This window comes from Talpa occidentalis, unplaced genomic scaffold (assembly GCF_014898055.3).
Source record: "Talpa occidentalis isolate TD23 unplaced genomic scaffold, MPIMG_talOcc4v2.1 talOcc4.4, whole genome shotgun sequence".
NCBI classification, from domain to species: Eukaryota; Metazoa; Chordata; class Mammalia; order Eulipotyphla; family Talpidae; genus Talpa; species Talpa occidentalis.
In genome coordinates this window covers 79,824,950-79,845,260 of record NW_023604295.1, presented here as the reverse complement: position 1 = coordinate 79,845,260, position 20,311 = coordinate 79,824,950, and the positions used below count along the sequence as shown (strand labels likewise).

Below are 20,311 nucleotides of genomic sequence, written 5' to 3'. Positions count from 1 at the left end.
TTTTTAAATTAGTCATTTTGGAAGTACAGTGATTCGTGGTAGGGGCACTTGTAGTCAGAAAAACCTTATATTCTTATTCTACCATCTACTAGCTGCTTAATTAGGTCAAGTTCTTAGCTTTCTTGAACTTAGTTTATTCTTCATAAGATTGTGTAAGATATCACAGGGGTGATTAAATGAGATTCTATACAAAAAAGGATTTGCTTAGCACTGTGACGGCACTCAGTATATGGGCAATGATAATTATTATATTAATATTAGTTTATATTAAGAGATAATAAATGGATAATGGCTACTTTTCAATTGATGAGGAAAAAAAGACAAAGAATGGATAGGTGGGAATTATACTTCTTCAACTTTGAATAAACAATCTCACAAACACCTTTTTTATTTACTTCAATTGTGCGTTTAATCAGATACTAGAAATATTATATGAATAAGACACTAGATTTTACTAATTTACACTTAAAGTAGCAAGAGTTAATATTAATAAAATTAATAATCAGTTTACTCCACCACTACTAAGATGGGGGGGTGGAATTGTATAGGGACTATAACCAAGGTGCAAAAATGAAAAATCATGTAAAAATATATAAAATTAAAATAATAATAATAAATTAAAACAAATAAAAATTTAAAAAATGCAGATGCACAATATTTTTATGTCTATGGTAATAGGAATGTTATAACACCAGCAATAGAAGTGCTAAAACTGAGGTTCAGAAATTCTGGAAATTGCCCAGGTTCATCTGGTTAAATTGCACATCCTTATCTGAGCAGCCAGCCTTAGATGTGTAAAACATACCTAGCTGGTTTTAAGAAGTAAAAAGAAGAATCCCTACTGAGATCTTCCTTCACTTTTCTATTTTAGATGGATCAGAACATTCATAATATTGCTTGGATCTATATCCCTGCTTGGCCACTGATTAACTATATAACCTTAGTCAAATTATTTCATTTTTCAGCTTTTTTATTTTTCAGCTTATTCTTCTGTTAACTGGAGGTGGTAATAAGGCTCATAGGGCTGTGGTGATATTTAATTTAGTCTGTTTTCATACTCTTGGTATATAGCAAGCTCCATATAAATTATTTTAAAAAGTAAATAATAATAATAAAACCACTTTAATCAAGCCATAGAATACTTCTACTTTCACAGTCATTTGCTTCTGTAAAAACAAAAACGAAAACATGTTAAGTCCAAGTTGAAGTGTAAGATAGAAGTAAATTCAGTAGTTTAGTATTTTTCATATACATGTACTCATGAGTTGGTCCTATTTTTCCATAAATATGGATCTGCTAAAACCCTTTTCCCCTGATTATACCTGTTGGCATCTGTTTTATAGTAATTATCCAATTATTATTTTCATAAAACCATGCATGAGAAATGATGCTAATGCAACATTTAATGACTATCATAGACTTCATGCTTTCCTTTACTTTATTACAGAGCAAAAGAAAATTATTTATTTTTTAAAATTATTTTTCACTGAGGTTATGTTGGTTTACATCACTGTATTTTGGGAGTATAGGATCCTCCCTTCCACTGATGTTACCATAGCACTCTCGCAACCAGAGCACCTGAAGTCCACCACCGCAGTCCACTGTGCTCCCTCCCCACTTTGTGCTCACCCCTTTCCCACCCTTTTCCTCTCCCCCTCTGAATGTCTCAGTTCTCAAGGGCTAATTTTCGAGATTGACATTATCTGACCCTTTGCCTGGTTTTCTGTATTCCACCATATAAGTGATACCATCTGGTATTTGTCTTTTTTCTTCAGACTTATTTCATTTAACATAATCTCTTCCAGCTCTATCCAATTGCTGCAAATGGCATGAGTTTATCATTTTTGATTGCTGAATAGTACTCCATTTTGTTTATATAGCACTTTTTTATTAATTATTTTTTATTTTTTTATTTTTTTTTATAAATTTTATTGTTATATTCCCCATACAATTGCAGCCCCCCCATTCTGACCCCAATCCCTCCCCTCCCGCCCCTGCCCCCCTAAAAGAGTCTCTGGTTCATAGTTTTTTGTTGATTTTGATTTTCACTTTCTTATAGTTATTCATTTTCCTGGTCTCTTATTTAAGTTTTCTAGATTCCTGCTATGAGTGAGACCATCCGTATTTTTCTTTTTCTTTTTGGCTTATTTCGCTGAGCATGATCCCTTCCAGCGCCATCCATGTTGCTGCAAATTGCATGTGTTTATCTTTTTTGAATGCTGAGTAATATTCCATGGTATATATGTACCACATCTTCTTGATCCAGTCATCTATTTTTGGGCATTTGGGTTGTTTCCAAAGCTTAGCTATTGTAAACAGTGCTGCTATAAACATAGGGGTGCAGGTGTTCTTTGGAATTGATGTTTCTGTGTCCTTTGGGTAAATACCTAGGAGTGGAATTGCTGGATCATATGGAAGCTCTATGTTTAGTAGGTCCAGAAATCTCCACACAGCTTTCCACATTGGTTGGACCAGTTTGCACTCCCACCAACAGTGCAGAAGAGTTCCTTTTTCTCCACACCCTCGCCAACATTTGTTGTTGCTAGTTTTTTTAATATGTGCCATTCTCACTGGTGTAAGATGGTATCTCATGGTAGTTTTGATTTGCATTTCCCTGATGACAAGTGATGTTGAACATTTTTTCATGTGCCTGTTGGCCATTTGCAATTCCTCTTCAGAGAAGTTTCTTTTTAGCTCTTCTGCCCATTTTTTGACTGGATTATTTTCTTTGTTGTTGTTGAGTCTCATCAGCTCTTTGCAGATTTTTGTGATCAGTCCTTTATCATTAGTGTTGGGTGCAAAAATGTTCTCCCAGTTGGTGGGGTTTCTCTTTGTTTTTGTTATTGTCTCTTTTGCTGTGCAGAAGCTCTTTAATTTGATGTAGTCCCAGCTGTTTATCTTCGCCTTCACTATCACTGCTTTGGGTGATGTGTCTGTAAAGATGTCTTTGATGTGCAAATCACGTAGTGTTTCGCCTATATTTCCTTCTATATATTTTATGGTTTCAGGTCTTATGTCTAATTCTTTAATCCATTTTGAGTTGATTTTTGTGTATGGTGTGAGGTAGTGGTCAAGCTTCATTCTTTTGCATGTAGCGACCCAGTTTCCCAGCACCATTTATTGAACAAACTTTCTTTGCTCCAATGCATAGTCTTTGCTCCTTTGTCAAAGATTAGTTGACCATAAATCTTTGGGTTTATTTCTGGATTTTCTATTCGATTCCATTGGTCTGTATGTCTGTTCTTGTTCCAATACCATGCAGTTTTGATGATTATGGCTTTGTAGTATAGTTTGAAGTCTGGGAGTGTGATGCCTCCATTCCCTTCTTTTTTTTCAGGAGAGCTTTGGCTATTCGGGGTTTTTTGTGATTCCATATGAATTTCATCAATAATTGTTCTATTTCTTTGAAGAATGACATTGAAATTTTGATTGGAATAGCATTGAATCTGTATATTGCTTTTGGAAGGATGGCCATTTTAATAATGTTTATTCTTCCAATCCATGAGCAGGGGATATCTCTCCATTTCTTTGTGTCTTCTTCTATTTCTTTTAACAGTGTTTTATAGTTTTCTTTGTATAGGTCCTTTACCTCTTTTGTTAGATTTATTCCCAAATATTTGATTTTTTTGTTTCAATAACGAAAGGGATGGTTTTTTGATTTCTTCTTCTTCAGATTTATTGTTTGTGTATAGGAAGGCTACTGACTTTTGCGTGTTGATTTTGTATCCTGCCACTTTACTGAACTGATTGATGAGTTGAATTAGCTTTTCTGTGGAGTTTTTGGGGTTCTCTATGTATAATATCATATCGTCTACAAATAGTGATAGTTTGACTTCTTCTTTTCCTATTTGCATTCCTTGGATGTCTTTCTCTTGTCTTATTGCCCTGGCTAGGACTTCCAGTATTATATTGAAAAGCAGTGGTGAGAGTGGACATCCTTGTCTTGTTCCAGATCTTAATGGAATTGCTTTCAGCTTTTCACCATTGACAATGATACTGGCTGTTGGCTTGTCATAGATGGCCTTTATGATGTTAAGGTATGTTCCTTGTATCCCAGGAATTTCAAGGGCTTTTATCATGAATGGGTGTTGCACTTTGTCAAAAGCTTTCTCAGCATCTATTGATATTATCATATGGTTTTTATATTTCTTTTTGTTGATGTGTTGGATAACGTTGATTGATTTTTGGATGTTAAACCATCCTTGTGTCCCTGGAATGAATCCTACTTGGTCGTGGTGAATTATCTTATGGATACATTGTTGGATTCTGATAGCTAAAATTTTATTGAGGATTTTTGCATCAGTGTTCATTAGGGAGATTGGCCTGTAGTTTTCCTTTTTTGTGTTGTCCTTGTTCGGTTTGGTATTAGTATAATGTTGGCTTCATAGAACGTGTTTGTATTGTCCCTTCCTTCTCAATTTTTTGGAAGAGTTTGTGAAGGATAGGCACTAATTCGTCTCTGAATGTTTGGTAGAATTCATTTGTAAATCCATCAGGTCCTGGGCTTTTGTTTTTGGGGAGGTTTTTGATTACCATTTCAATTTCGCTGCTTGTAATTGGTCTGTTTAGGTGTTCTATTTCTTCTTTATCTAGCTTTGGGTGATTGTAGAGTTGTAGGATTTGTCCATCTCCTCTAGATTGTTAAACTTGTTTCCATATAACTGTTCATAGTAGTTACTGATTATTCTTTTTATTTCTGCTGTGTCCGTTGTGATTTCTCCTCTTTCATTGATGATCCTGTTTATTTGTGCTTTCTCCCTTTTTTCCTTTGTGAGCCTGGCTAGGGCTTTGTCTATTTTATTGATTTTTCAAAGAACCAGCTCTTGGTTTCATTGATCTTTTGGATTGTTTTTTTAGTTTCAATTTCATTTATTTCTGCTTTGGTTTTTATTATTTCTTTTCTTCTACTGGTTTTGGGGTTTTTTTGTTGTTCTTTTTCTAGATCTTTGAGCTTCGAGATTAGGTTGTTTCTTTGAGTTCTTTCTTGTTTCTTGATGTGAGCTTCTATTGCTATATATTTTTCTCTTATTACTGCTTTTGCTGCATCCCATACATTTAGGATATTGGTGTCCTCCTTGTCGTTCAATTCAAAAAATTTTTTAATTTCTTCTTTCATCTCCTCATTAGTCCAGTGGTCTTCCAGTAGTGTGGTTTTTAATCTCCATGAGGTAGGAAAGTTCCTTGCCTTCTTTTTATGGTTTATTTCTAGTTTGATGCCTTCGTGGTCAGAAAAGATGGTTGATATGATTTCAATCTTGGTGTATCTGTTGATGTTTGTCTTGTGCCCCAGTATGTGATCAATCCTGGAGAATGATCCGTGTGTGCTTGAGAAAAATGTGTACTCTGTTTTTTTGGGGTTTAGTGTTCTATAGATGTCTGTTAAGCCCAATTGCTCTAGGTCCTTATTTAGAGCTTTGGTTTCTTTACTTATTTTTTGTCTTGTTGATCTATCCATTGTTGATAGTGGTGTGTTGAAGTCTCCCACTACATATGTGTTTTCTCTGATGTCTGTTTTCAGAGAGGACAACAGTTGTCTGATATATTTTGGTGCTCCTTCGTTTGGTGAGTATATGTTAATGAGTGTTATTTCTTCTTGAAGTATTGTCCCCTTGATCATAATGTAGTGACCATTGGGGTCTCTTTTTATCTTTTTGAGTTTGAAATCTGTTTTATCTGATATAATTATAGCTGTTCCTGCTTTCTTTTTTGGTCCATTTGCTTGTAGGATTGTTTTCCATCCTTTAACTTTGAGCCTATTTTTATCTTTTGTAGCTAAATGTGTTTCCTGGAGACAGCAAAAGGTTGGGTTTTGTTTCTTAATCCAGGCTGCAACTCTGTGTCTTTTTATTGAAGAGTTTAGTCCATTTACATTTAGAGTTAATATTGATATGTTAACATCTGTATTTGCCATTGTGTTTGTCTTTCCTTTGATTTTATTTATTTATTCTTTTAATAACTTTTTTTTTTTTTGGCCTTCTTTCATTGTTATTCGTCCCTCTGAGGTTCTGGCTTTAGGACTCCTTGTAGTATTTTTTGGAGTGGGGGTTTAGTTGCAATGAAATTCCGGAGTTTCTGTTTGTCTGGGAAAGTCCATATTCTTTCTTCAAAGAGGAAGGAGAGCTTTGCGGGATAGAGTATTCTTGGTTGGCATCTGTTTTCTTGGAGTCTGTTGACTATATCCCTCCACTCTCTCCTTGCCCGTAGTGTTTCTTCGGAGAAATCTGATGTCAGCCTGATTGGCTTTCCTTTGAATGTTATCTGTTTCTTCCCCTCTTGCCAGCTTCATTATTTTTTCCTTGTCCTGGATTCTTGGGAGCTTTACTATTATGTGTCTTGCTGTATTTTTCCTTTCGTCGTGGAAGTTTGGTGTTCTTCTTGCTTCTTGTATATCAATTTTCAGCTCCTCCTTCACATTTGGGAAGTTCTCTTCAATTATCTCTTTGAATATTTTCTCTGTTCCTACTTCTCTCTCCTCTCCTTCTGGTATTCCTATAACTCTTATATTTCCTTTCCTCATGGAGTCAGATAGTTCCCGAAGTCTTTCTTCATTCTTTTTCCTTCGTACTTCTCTTTCCTTTTCTGTTTTGGTTCTTTTTATTTCTGTTTCTTCAAGAGTACTTATTCGTGCTTCCATTTCATCAATTCTGCTTTCATTGCTTTTCCCAGTATTCTTTAGTTCTTCCATTAATTCTTTGATCTCCTGCATTTCTTTTACTTCCCTCTTTAGGGACTCAATTTCATTCTTCTGATCGTTGATTATTTTTCCCTTATCATTGTTTTCCTTTATGACTTCTGTCAGTTTTTTAATCACGGCAATTTTAAATTCTCTTTCTGGAAGGCTCAGAAGTTCTTCCAAGTTACTGTCGTTGCAATCTGGGGGCTGGTTTTCTTTTTGTGGTGTGCTTTTTCTCTGGAGAGTTGCTAGGTTGCGTGTGGTTCTTCTCCGCCCTACTGTCTGTTTTCTAATTTGCCGTATGCGTTGGGACACTGTGTTGTTGGGACTGGCCGGCATCTTGGGTGGGCTTCTCTGCTCCCCTCTGGTTCCTCCAGGAGTCATCTGTCAGTTTCAAGCAGTCTTTACTGGAGAAAGGTCCCTGTTCTAAAATGCCGATGTGGGGACACACTCCCCTGTGCGCCTGGTCTGCCCCGGCGGTGGGTTCCTGCTCCCCCTCTGGGCTTGGACTGCAGGCCAGAGGGGGTCTGGCGTGGGCGAACTTCCCCCGCTCACCTCTGGCTCCTGAGGAAGCCTTCTGCAGGTAGTCTTTAGTGAAGAAATGTCCCTATTCTATAATGGTGATGTGGGACACACTCCCTGCGCGTCCGGTCTCAGGCACACTCTTCTGCGCGCTTGGTCTGCCCCGGCTGTGGGTGCTCGCTCTCCCTGTGGGCTCAGACTACTTGTTCGGAAGGGGCCCGGTGTGGGCTAACTCCCCAGCTGGCCACTAGCTCCTTCAGGAGCCTGTGCTGGCTTCAAGTCGCTAGGTGGCGACAGACATCTCTCCTAGAGCCCTTGGGGAGCTAATTTTCCACCCCGTGGGACAGGGAGCAGAGCGGGGATGGTAGGGTACACCTCAACGGCTTTGGGGTGCTGTGTCTGCCTTGTGCCCCACCGTCGTGGGGAACCCACGCCCCTAATTTCGTGCCCCGGGTCTCAGTTCTGAAGCCCTCAGTTCCAGGACGCGGGCTGTAGCCCAGATCAGTGGCGCGGGAATGGCGCCTTTTGAATCCCGCTCCCGTGCCTGGGCGCCTGGTTCCTGCTCACTCAGGGAGGGCCTCCGCGGTCTCCCCGCAAGCCTAGGTCGCAGGCGTGGGGACCTGGGCAGCTGCGATCCGATCTGGACCCGTGATTGCTTTTCAACCGCACTGCTTTTCAGCACGATCCGCGCTGCTTTCCGCGCAATCCTGACCGCGATCCGCGCCTGTTTTTCCAGCGTGCCGCTTTCCGCGCAGGCTTACTGGGAGGCAGGGGCTGTGTGCTGGTGCTGGTCTCCTCCTGGGCGGGGTCTCTCTTCAATGGCGCCCGGAGCTCACCTCCGTGGCGGATCCTGCAGGGTTCTCCACAGCTCCCGTTCACGGGGTGTGGTGGCTGCAATAGTTCCTTTCCACTCACAGTCCCGCTTGCTGCGTCCTTTGTTCTTGTGGGTCGTTTTAGTTTGTTGTTTTCCTCCTCTCTGCCGGTCGGAGAGTGCCGCCTCTGTGGGCGGGGGAGGGGAGCAGGGTTCTGCGCTTCCCTCCCTTCTGGTCCTCTTTTATGGCCACTTTCTTCTTCGGGCAGTTTGCTGGAGTCGTCCGTTTATCTTCCGTGTCCCAGTTCTCACTGGGACCTGCCGCTTTTCCTCCCTATTAACTTTTTTTTAATGGGAGATCTTACTGGCAGCGTCTCCTCGCCGCCATGTTGCTCCGCCCCCTTCAAAATCCTCTTCTTCTTTTTTTTTAAGATTTATTTTATTGATATAAGAGCCAGAGTACAGGCCAGATGCGCGGGAGGGTGAAAGGATTCACCAGAGACAGAGCGGGGAACAGAACAGGCAGACTGACTGAAATCCACTGTGGAGGGGAGCAGCAGCCGGGACAGAAGAGGTCTGCTGGCCATATGGGTTGCTCCAAGGCCGGCAGGGATTGAACTTAATTATTTTTTAAATTTTCTTACATTGTTGTTCATTTTTGTACAATGTTTTATTTCTCCCCTCATGTTTAGTTCCTATAATTCTCCTCCTCCCATGGCATCCATGACCATCACGATAGTCCCTTTGCTCTTCCTTCCCCTGTTTTGTCTACTCTCTCCCTGCTCCCCTGTGGTATACCTCAGATCTATGGTTTGCTTGTAAGTTTTGATTTTTCTTTTATTTATTTATTTATTTTTCTTTTCTTTTTTTTTAAGATTTATTTATTTATTTATACAAGCACTGGGTACAGTCAGGAGCACGGGAGGGTGAGAGGATTCACCAGAGTCAGAGCGGAGAGGAGAGCAGTCAGACTGATGAAGTACACTGCTGAGGGGAGCAGCGGGCAGCAGGAGAAGTCTACGCGCCATGTGGGACCCTCACCTGGTGCCGGGGATCGAACCAGCGCTGCAGAGGCTGCGCGCAGCTTCGCAGCCCAGCGCTCAAGTGCTGAGCCACCGGGGAGGCCCATGTTTTGATTTTTCTTGATCATTTGTTCTGTTTCCCTATATTCCCCCTATAATTGAGACCCTCTGATATTTTTCTTTTTTCCTTCTGACTTATATCATGTAGTATAATCCTTTCCAGTCTCACCCATGTTGTGGTACATGGCATGATTTTATCTTTTTTGATCACTGAGTAGTATCCCATTGTGTATATATACACTACATGCTCTTGATCCATTTGTCTATTTTGGTGCATTTAGGTTGTTTCCATGTCTTAGCTATTATAAAGAGTGCTGCAATTAACATAGAAGTGCAGGTTTCCCTTTGAATTAGTTTTTGTGTCCTTTGGTTATATTCCCAGGAGTGAAATCACTGGATCATATGGAAGATCTATTTTTACTGTTTTAAGGATCTTCCACACAGCTTTCCATGGTGTCTTGACCAGTTTGCATTCCCACCAGCAATGTAAGAGTGTTATTTTTTCTCCACATCCTTGCCAGTATTTGTTGTTGCCTTTTTTTTTTTTTTTTTAATATGGGCATTCTCACTGGAGTGAGGTGATATCTCATTATGTATACCACATCTTCTTAATCCACTTAGACATTTAGGTTGTTTCTATAGTTTGGCTAATCTAAATAATGTTGCAATGAATATGGAGTACAAGTTTCCTTTTGAATTAGTGTGTTTTGGGGGTAGCATCTAGGAGTGGAATTTCTGGGTCTTGAGGGAAGGACCTAAAGATCCTAAAGATCCATTTTTGATCTTTTAAGAAACATTCATACTGCTTTCAATAGAGGGTGGGACAGTCTATATCTCCATCAACAGTGTAAAAGTTTTCCTTTTTCTTTATATCCTTGCCATCACTTCTCATTTCTGGTCTTTATCATAAGAACCATTCCCACTGTTGTGAGATGGTACCTCATCATGGTTTTGATTTGCATTTCCCTGCTGATAAGTGTTGAATATTTTTTCATGTGCTTATTTGGCCATTTATGTATCTTCTTTCGAGAACTATATATTTAACACTTTTACTTATTTTTTAGTGGGTTATTTGTTTACATTTTGTTGAGTTGTATGATTTCTTTGTATATCTTAGATGTATAATGTGCAAATATTTTCTTCCATTTGGTTGGGTATATATTTGTTTTAGTTACAGCTATCACTATACTCACTGGTGAAAAAAAAATGAAAGCTTTCCTCTATGATCAGGTCCCCAACAAGAATATCCACTTATCACTATTCAATATAATATTGGAATCCTAGCTAGAGCAATTTTTTCAAGAGAATTATATAAAATGAATCCAATTTAGAAAGGAAGAAATATAGCTGTCACTGTTTGCAGATGATAAGTAATATACATTCAGAAAACTAAAGATTCATTAAAAGCCTTTTAGAAATAATAAATCTGTAAAGAGTCAGGCTACAAAATCAACATACAAAAGTCTGTTGCATTCCTATATTAAAATAATGAGTAAGAAATAAAGAAAACAATCCCATTTTTAGTAGCACCAAAAGTATTAAATACCTAGGAATAAACCCAACAGAGAAGGTGAAAGTTCTTTTCATTGAAAAATATGAGACATTGTTAATTAAAAAAGACAGAAGGAAATGGAAACATATTAAATGCTCATACATTGGAAGACAACATTTTCAAATAACCATCTTACCCAAAGCAATACATATCAATAGATTCAATGCAATTCCTACCACAATTTCAATGGAATTCTTCATAGAAATAGAACAAATATTATTGAAATTTATATGAAATCACAAAAGACTATGAGTGGCCAAAGCAATCTTGACCAAAAAGAAGAAGATAGGAAGTATCATGCTCCCAACTAAACAATAAGGCTATAGTAATTGAAACAGTATGCTATTGGTATACAAAACAGACTCACAGATCATTGGAGTAGAATTGAAAGTAGAATCTGACTCAGAATTGAGAACCTAGTAAAAAACCCACATTTATATGGATAGTAATTCTATGACAAAAGAGCAAAGAGTATACAAAATGTCTTCAACAAACGTACTGGGAAAACAGGACTATAATATATAGAAATATTAAATTAGACCTCTCCCCCACATACACAAAATTAACTTGAAATGGGCAAAAGACTTAACTTTAAGGCCAGAAACCATAAAGCACAGGAGAAATCAAAGGCAAAATACTACATGACATTGACTTCAGGGATATCTTTGGAGACTTGAATCCAATTGCAAGGGGGGGAAAAGGTAGAAATCAGTGATTGGACTACACCAAGCTAAAATACTTCCATACAGCAAAAGAAATGATCATTAAAACAAAAAAAGTACCTTAATGAATGGGAGAAAATATTTTCATATCTTACATCTGACAAGAGGCTTTTATCTAATATCTGCAAAGAACTCAGACAATTTAACAATAGAAACAACCCAATCAAAAAATGGGCAGAAGAGTTAAATAGACATTTCTCCAAAAAAAATGTACTGATGAAAAACTAGCACATGAAAAGATTTCAACATTAGTTATCATCAGGGAAATGCAAATGCAAACCAAAACCATAGTGAGATAACACTTTCATCTGTGAGAACTGCCCATATTAAAAAAAAAATCTAAACTCAACAATTTTTGGTGAGGGTGTGGTGAAAAAGGAACTCTCATTTACTGGTGGTGAGAATATAGACTAGTCTGGCCCCTTTGCAAAAACAGTAGGGTGGTTCCTCAAAATACTGAAAATAGATCTACCATATGATAAAGCAGTTCCACTCCTATGTATATACCCAAAGAATTCACGCAAACAAACCAACCAACAAAACACTATGTGAAGGGATATATATACACTCCTGTGTTCATTGCAACACTGTAATAGCCAAGCTATGAAAACATCCTAAATGTCCATTTACAGAGCAGTGGATTAAGGAGATGTGATGTGTGTATATGTATGTATATGTATATGTACACACAGAGGAATACTATTCAGCCATAGAAAAGCATTAATTCTTGCTATTTATGACAACATGGATGGAATAGGAGGGAATTATGAAGTAACTCAAAAAGAGAAAGAAAAATACCAGATGGTTTCAATCATGTGGAATATGGGGGCGGGGAGGGGATACTGGGGAATAAAGGAACTCACAAAACCAAACCAAAAGATACCCTAGAAATATGACTGCAGAATTGAGGCTACTAGAGGGGAAGTACATGAGGGTGGGGAAAAAGTGGGGAGGGGGCACATTGGTCTAGGCTAAAGGACTGTGGGTGCTTTAATGTTGGGAATGGTGTGATAACATACATCTGAGGAAGTATAAATCTGTTCCCCTAAATTAATTCAGTATTCTAAAACAATTATATACCAATAAGGAAAAAAAAAAGCAGTTATTTTTAATGAAGCCATGATGCTTGGTTCCTATCTTTCACTCTTAAGATGTGTAATGTAATTAATTGCCTTGAAGGAGATTCCCAGACTCAATATTAGTATCAGTCATGGCTTTCTGTGAAACTATTTTTTTAAATTAATGTTCTGTTTATGCCACTGTACTTACTTATATGTTTTAAAACACTCTTTTATTCTTCTTATGAAAGTGATGAACATTTCAGGTCTCCCTGGTGACCTAGGGGTTAAGTCTCAGCACTGTCAATACCGATGGCCTGAGTTCAATCCCCAGTCAGGGAGCTAACCCACATAGGGCTCAGCAGACCTCTCCTGTTTTGCCTGAAGCTCCTCACAGCAGTGTATTTCAGTAGATCTGCCTGTTCTGCTCCCCACTCTGTCTCTGGTCAATCCTCTCACCCCCCACACCTCTGGCCTATACCCCAGATTTACATAATAAATAAATAAAAATATTTTTTTTAAAAAAGTGATGAACATCTATATATACTACTTTACAAAGTCCACTGGAATGAAAAATTAAGATAACTTTTTCCTTTTGTTTGAAAAATCTCTACAGTACCTCTAAAAAAGGCATGGTTTTTAAGATGTAGTATTTAACTCACATTCATTCATTCACCATGTTTCTGTGATGCTGCTATGAGAACAGGCTTGTGTTCTAGAGACTAATAGAAGCATGAAGACACAGGTATTGATGTGGTAGCTTTTATGTTTTCTTTCTCTGAGTTTTGTGGAATTCAGATGCTAAAGCCATTGTATTTCAAAACTGGGCTCTTAATTAACCCTTTCCTTAGGGAGACATCCTAAATTGGATATTAAGAAGAGAATGAGCTACCTCAGGTAGATGTATGATTAGTCATCAGCTTATCAAAACAAACACAAATCAAATGTAAATAAATATAAATCAAATATAATATTTGTTAGATAGAAAGATTTTGAAAGCTATTCATTTGCTCCAAAGGTTTAAATAGTATTGTGGTGATGATCCTTGATCTCAGAACATTTATTCCATCATATTTTGCAATTTTGTGTCCAATTACATATTTTTCCTACTTAGGAATTTAAATGTGACTTGCAGTAAAAAGTTTTAGTAATAATTTACTCTCTATAAAATAGGCTTTTAAAATTGCTATATCGGGGCCTCCCCTGGTGGCGCGGCGGTTGAGCGCTGGGCTGCAAAGCTGCCCGCAGCCTCTGCAGCGCCGGTTTGATCCCCTGCCGCCAGGAGAGGGTCCCACATGGCGCGACAGACCTCCCCTCAGCAGTGTATTTCGTCAGTCTGCCTATTCTGCTCCACGCTCTGGCTCTGGAGAATTCTCTCACCCTCCCGCGCTTCTGACTGTACCCAGTGCTTGTATAAATAAATAAATAAATCTTCAACAAAAATTAAATAAAATAAAATCACTATATCTAGCATATTACCTTTGTCCCAGTTAACAAGGTACAGTAACTAAATACTTTTAAAATACTGTAACTAAATACTTTTCCTCCTATGTGTTCTCCAGGTTCACAGTGGAACAGGAAATTGATTTAAAAGATGTTTTGAAGGCCCTCGGAATAACTGAAGTCTTCATCCAAGGCGCAAATTTCACAGCCCTGTCTGGTAGGAACACACCTATTTTAAAAATGTTATTCCATGAAAGCTTTTAACAATGGTCATGTTGAACCTCTATTTATTAGGGTGTTCTGAAGTATAGTTATCAGTTGCTAGATAAAATATAAAAAAAATATATTTAACTCTATAAACAAACCTATAAATATAGTCATGACATTAATTTTCCTCTGGTCCATGTCTTATCTTTGATAATAGATTTTCTTCTCCAGAGGACCTATCTTATACATCTTTGATTTTCCCATCCCATCTAACACAATGACTTATAAAGTATATAATCAATCAATAAATATGTTGATTAAATATTTCAATATGTCCTCTTATAATATATCATATAGAAAAGAAAGAAAATGAGTTCTTGTTATGAGAACTAGACCCAGTGAGTTAATGTAAAAAGTTTTCAATACTAAAATAAAAAATAGTTTTCAAGAGATAGCTTCAAAATATCCCTAGCATATTGGATGCTAAGTAATTTATTTTAAATATCCCAAGATTAAAAAATCCAGTTGAATTATTTAATTTAGAAGCCCTAGTTTGTTTTTAGTAAAAATCGTAGCATATTTATAACTTTTAAATTATTTAGAACATGTAAAATCCTTATAGAAATATTTTGAAGCCGCTAACATCAAGACATTTATCATTGATTATAAGATACCCATGAGCTTAAGGATTAGTTTAGAGAGCTCTTTGGAGAGCTTGAAGCCCAAGACATTAATAGAGCTTTTCTAAATGTCTGCTATATAAATGTTCCTGTCTACACAAGAGAAATGAATTTTACCTGAGCAAAGATTTTTGTGGCTCATATCCAAGATCCTAGGAGTCTCAGTTCTCCGGTGGAATTGTCAAGGACATAGGACTGGTGGGAATTCAAAAGGTAATGACTACCTTTGTATTTGAGTGAGAAATATATTCATGGTTCAAGCATTGTATATTTTAATTCTTAAGCTCTCTTCCTTAGGAATTAAGAGAATCTATCTTACCTACTGGCCAAATTCCAACTGGATGATTATGTTCTGCTCTCTTACCTTGACTCTATTTTCAGTTTGATCAGAGATTCCTTGCTGTCTCACCCAAACGTCTTGGCAGTTATTTCACAAGCACAGTCCTAAGGGAGTAGCTCTGCAATGGCAAATCAATTATTGTGGTTAATGTAGCTGAACATATTTTACTTCTTCGGAAGGTTTGTAAGATAATATTTAATTGCATTTACATAGAGACAGTAAAGCATAAATACACATTATGAATGCGTATGGTTTAGAGACTTGAAATAACATTAAGATCTCTCAGGTTCTTATAGTCATATGCAAAGTCTCTGATTAAGCCTTCAACAGAACCAAATCCTTCTCTCACAGCTTCATTCTCAGTACAGTAGTGACATATAGCTGGCACAGTGCTGATGTTGTTAAAGGATAAAACAAGGGAGGGAAGGAGAAATGCTTATTTGGAGCCACCTGATACATAAACTTCTTGGACTATTTAACTTCTTAAAGCACCAATAAGATATCCAGGATTGGCTGTCCTTAAACACTACACAATTTGATTAGAGAGATAAAGCAAATTTCACAAGTGTCAATGGAAATTCTTTGATTTTCATATTCTTAGTTTTGCCAGATTTTTGGTAGCTCTATCTACCAGTTTGCCAGCTAACCACCCCAACCAATCCATCACTCTCAATTTATGTCTGATCTTATTCATTCACAATAGTTTGTGATGGCATGTATTGCCTGCATCATATATTTGGGCACCCTGTGCTCTGCCATATATGGCTGTTATCCTCTTCACATGTCTAGTTTTTTGTTTCTGCAAGTAATGTGAAATCTTAATGATTAAAATGTGTACAACACTTAGTAACTCCAGGAAAATTATTAGTATGCTTTTGGTGTTATTAAATGCTTTAGTCATAATTTTATGTTTTTTGAGATGTCTAACCATGCCTTGTCTATTCCTTTGATTTAACAACTGTGAGGTCGGTGGTATGAGCAAAGTACTATGTCATAAAAATGAAGAAATGATTAAGTTATCTGGCCTCTTCTAAAGAAGCATACAGACTTACAGGGAGAAAGACATGAACAACTGAATTTAATAAAAGGAAGAGTGATAGCAATGTTTTATTGGAGGAGTGATTCTCAATCAAGACAGAGTTGCCTTTTGGCAAAAGAATTCTTGCCTTTTGGCAAGAGAATGTTCCTGGCATCTACTGGTTAGAGGCTAGGGAGAGCCTGGTGATCTACAGTGCACAGGATAGCCACCCATAACAAAGAATTATCCAGCCTTAAATGTCCAGTAGTGATTAGATGAGAAGCCCTGTAGCAGAATAAAGCATTGTGGAAGCAGAGAGGGGAAAAAGAAAATCAAAGGGCAGAATGGGAACATATTGGATCAAAAGAGAGAAGAGAATATCAGCATGTACATAGACTTGCAGAGGCATAGGACATTTTGAACATCTTAGAAAGTGACAGCAGTAAATGACTCTAGAATATGGTTCAGAGGCTCTTAAATGAGATTTTTCATTTCATATACCACAGGGTATAATTTGGAATTTTACTTGTTTATGTGTTACTTCTTCAATTAAAATTCGTACTTAAAAACCAGGAATAGCTTTTAAAAATAACATTGTCAGTAGAATTTGTAAATTTGAAGTGCCCAGAAAATAATTGCAATTTTGTACTATTAACATTGCTGCATTCTTAAATTAGAGAATCAAAATGTATCTTTCTTCAAAATTAGCATATGTGACTTAGCAGTAGACAAAAAATAAAGGAGCCTATTTCACCTTCTCTTGTTTTTAGAAGAAGTGGGTGACTTGAGAATCATTTGCTAAGGCCTCTTGAATTCACTTTTTCATTTTCTATTCCATGGCACCCACCTTCATTTTAGATTCTCATTAATGTTGCCCTAGACTATTTCAGTAGCCTCCTAAATGGTTTCCAGTTTCTCTCCTACCTCATTTGTCTTATCTACTACTGCCAAGATTAATCACCTTAAAACTCAGTCAGCTCATTCCAATTCCTATTCAAAACCTGCCCTTTGGTCTGTTGTGCACAGTCTACTGCTCTGCAGGACGTTAAGACTTCAGCTCCCTCTAGAATTAACTCTGGTGATTCTTTATACAAAGCTTGTGTCCAACCAAACAGCGCTAACTCTGTGCCTCACACCTCCCAGCTCCCCACTTTCATGAAACCTCTCACCCAAAATATCTCTCAGTATCTCAGCTCAAATGTCCCCAACTCCATTAGGCCACCATGATTACACCAACCAGAAGTAATCACTACTTAAATTCTACAATATCCTGCATTTTTCCTTAATCCACTTATCTCAGCTGGCCTCATTGTATCATGAATGCATCAGATAGCCCCAGCCACAATGTAAATCTCCCGAAGATTCTTACGTGTGTTTAGGAAGCACCCAGCTTTCTGTTTAGTATTCACGATTGAAGGAATGAATTAAGATGAAATGCTCTGTATTTATTGTGTTTATTTTTTCATCTCAATTTGATGTCCATTGCTTTTGACGCTGAATTCCATCAACATAAAACACGGTAAAGGCTCATACAATAAACATCTAGAGAGTGCTGAGAATCATTTTCTTCACAGACTTGATTTAAAGTGTTCATCTAGTTGCAGTGAGGATCCTGTTACAGAATAGGGTTATTTTTGTAATGGAAATGAATGACTGTCAGCATTTGGATTAATAGATAATCCTCTTGAAAGGTGGAAGGAGAAGGAGAAAGAGAGTACTAAATCCTTCAGCATAAAGTACAAGCTTTAATGAAGGCGCCAATAAAATAAGGAAATTAAGAAGACGCAGCAAGAGCCATATTCAGGTCAGACTAAAGTGCTTAGATTTATGCTGGACTGACTCTTATATCTAGCCCATGTTTGTTCTCTTTCTTCTTGTACCTGGAAACGAGAGGACTGTATTTCTCTTTATTGCAAATTCCTTTTCCTCAATTCTCTAGACTATTGAAACAGCCAACAAACTTGATCTTACCCTTAGTTGTTAGCTAATCCAATTTACCCTGTTTAGCTGTTGCCCTGGGTATCTTCTAAAATCACGGTAGTCGTGTCCAATTACTTCTGTGCAAAGCCCAGGCTCTCCAGCATCATGATCCAAACTCTTAAAGTCCTGTGGCTCCCTTGCCACTCCCCATGTCCTCACAACCCAGCCTTCATTGGACCTTCAGGTCATCTCCGCTGCTTCTATCATTTTGCAAGTGTGAAACTGTTTGGCTCGTCCATGCCCCTTTCTCTGACTTTCACTCTTGTGCTTACTCCTCAATAACCTGTCCAAATGTCACCACCTCTGAGAAGCCCCCTGACATCTTTCCTTTCCATGATGGTCTGCTCTTCTAGCATTTTGCACCTACCCCTGTTATGACACTTCCTCACTTTTGTTAGATTGCGTGTTCACATTCCTGCCTCTGAACCTTTGGAAGCTGGGACTGTTTGATAGACTTCTTACTGTCTCCAGAGCCCTGCACAATATGGGGTGGAGGAGAGATGGCATGGGTGTGGGCAGTGAGGAAATGGCACTAGGCCTTACCTATTCCAAGTGTGGGGGCTTCTTTCAAACCCCCGACTATCCCATGCTCTAGCCACACAGGCTTTCTTTTGGGCCCTTAAACATTTGGGGCTTGTATCTGCCTCTGTGTTAGTTTTTCCCTCCTGCAGAAAAACTCAACTTCAGATCTTTCAATGGCTGACTCCTTTGTATTCCTTAGGTATTAGCTCAAATTGGCCTCAGGTATACCTTTCCTAATATTCTATGTCAAAAGATTTTCCTCTCTGCATTAGTCACCAGACAAAAACACATCACCTTATTGTCTTGGTTACATTTAACACACCCTGAAATTATGGTCATATACTGATTTGCTTTTTTAAAATTGTGCTTGTTATTTAGTTCTACTTTCCCCTTACTAGGAAGGAACTGTTTAGCTCACCAAAGCATGTCCAGTGCCTCTGTAGTGTTAGGCATATGAAGTGCTTAGTACAAAAATAAACAAATGAATGAATATTTGTTGGCTTTGTGAAAAAAAAAAATTCAAAAAATAAACATCATTCCCACCTTGAAAGAGATACAATCTAGGACTTTCTAAAGTTCATGGGTGTGGCTGAATCTAAAAATATTTTAGCAACTAAAGTACACAGCCATTTTTGGTATTTTATGATTCCATTATGGCACTGTTTTCATTTTGTTATTTTAAGCATGCCCTTGGTGACGCAGAAATCCATTTAATTTGGCTGGGTTTAGGAACAGTGCCACAAAGAAAGTAGTGGCATCCAGTTGCATGAAGGCCTTTCCACCACCGTTATGTCTTTGGTGACTGCACAATGCCTATACGAACAGGGTACTCGATAAATATTTGCTAGTGCTTGAATGAATGTCTTAGTATTTTGTCCTGATTTCTTCTGAAGAGCCTTGAATTTTTGCCTAGCTCTTCTAAGGGAACCTAGGGCTTGCTGGCCCTGTTCCCATCTTACTCATTCTGAAAAGCCTGGCTCCACACTGCTGGAGGAAAGTAGGACCAGTCACTTGGCAGCAATATCTGATGTAGCTGCAAACGACCGCTTGGGGCCAGTGTATGAATTATAATTTTTTTTTTTTTGTTTCTCTGCTTGCTTTAATCCATTTATTTTCTTATTTAGGCATGGTTAACTTTTCTCTAGTCATTAAGACCAGCTCACCAGCTTAATTCCCCTCATGTTCTGATTCATCAAACAACTGAGTGCCTACTTGGTGTCTGGCAGCATGCAAGGAGCTGCGGCTAGAGTTTCTTGAGATGATTCCTAAGAGAGGAACAGGAGAGGCAAGGTTCAGGCCCTCGAGGCATAAGTGGATGGCCTCACAAGAAAGATAGCCTTGACCAGCACATAATTACAAGAGGATGGGTAACACTGGAGGCAAACAAATCTGGAGCTTGCCTGTGTTCCTGCGTGACCTTGTATTTCTAAAGATTTGGCAACAGATACATTCTTGTTGGAACCACTTTCAGTTTATATTGTATTTTAATGTGACTGCTTCAAGTTTATTCCCCAAGAAAAAAAAGTTTCACTTCCCCCCCCCCCAACCCCCGGTACCGGTGATGTGATTTCTTATTTGTTAGGTTTTGTCCTACTTGTATATTCAAAGGGGTGGTATTTTCTGAAGGTTCAGTGTCATGAGATCTCATTTACATCTGCAGATATTTGCTGTCCATTGTGTGGCACTTAATCACTCTGCAAG

General features: G+C 38.1%; 1 protein-coding gene across 2 annotated transcripts in view; it reads left to right on the top strand.

Annotated features, from left to right (window-relative positions):
* Window positions 1–20,311, top strand: part of SERPINI1 (serpin family I member 1) — a 96,197-nt gene that overhangs the window by 67,851 nt on the left and 8,035 nt on the right. For both annotated transcript variants that reach the window (XM_037525747.1, XM_037525746.1), the window contains exon 6: window positions 13,983–14,080. In XM_037525747.1, the coding sequence (XP_037381644.1) occupies window positions 13,983–14,080 (98 nt within the window). The remainder of the gene's footprint in view (window positions 1–13,982; window positions 14,081–20,311) is intronic.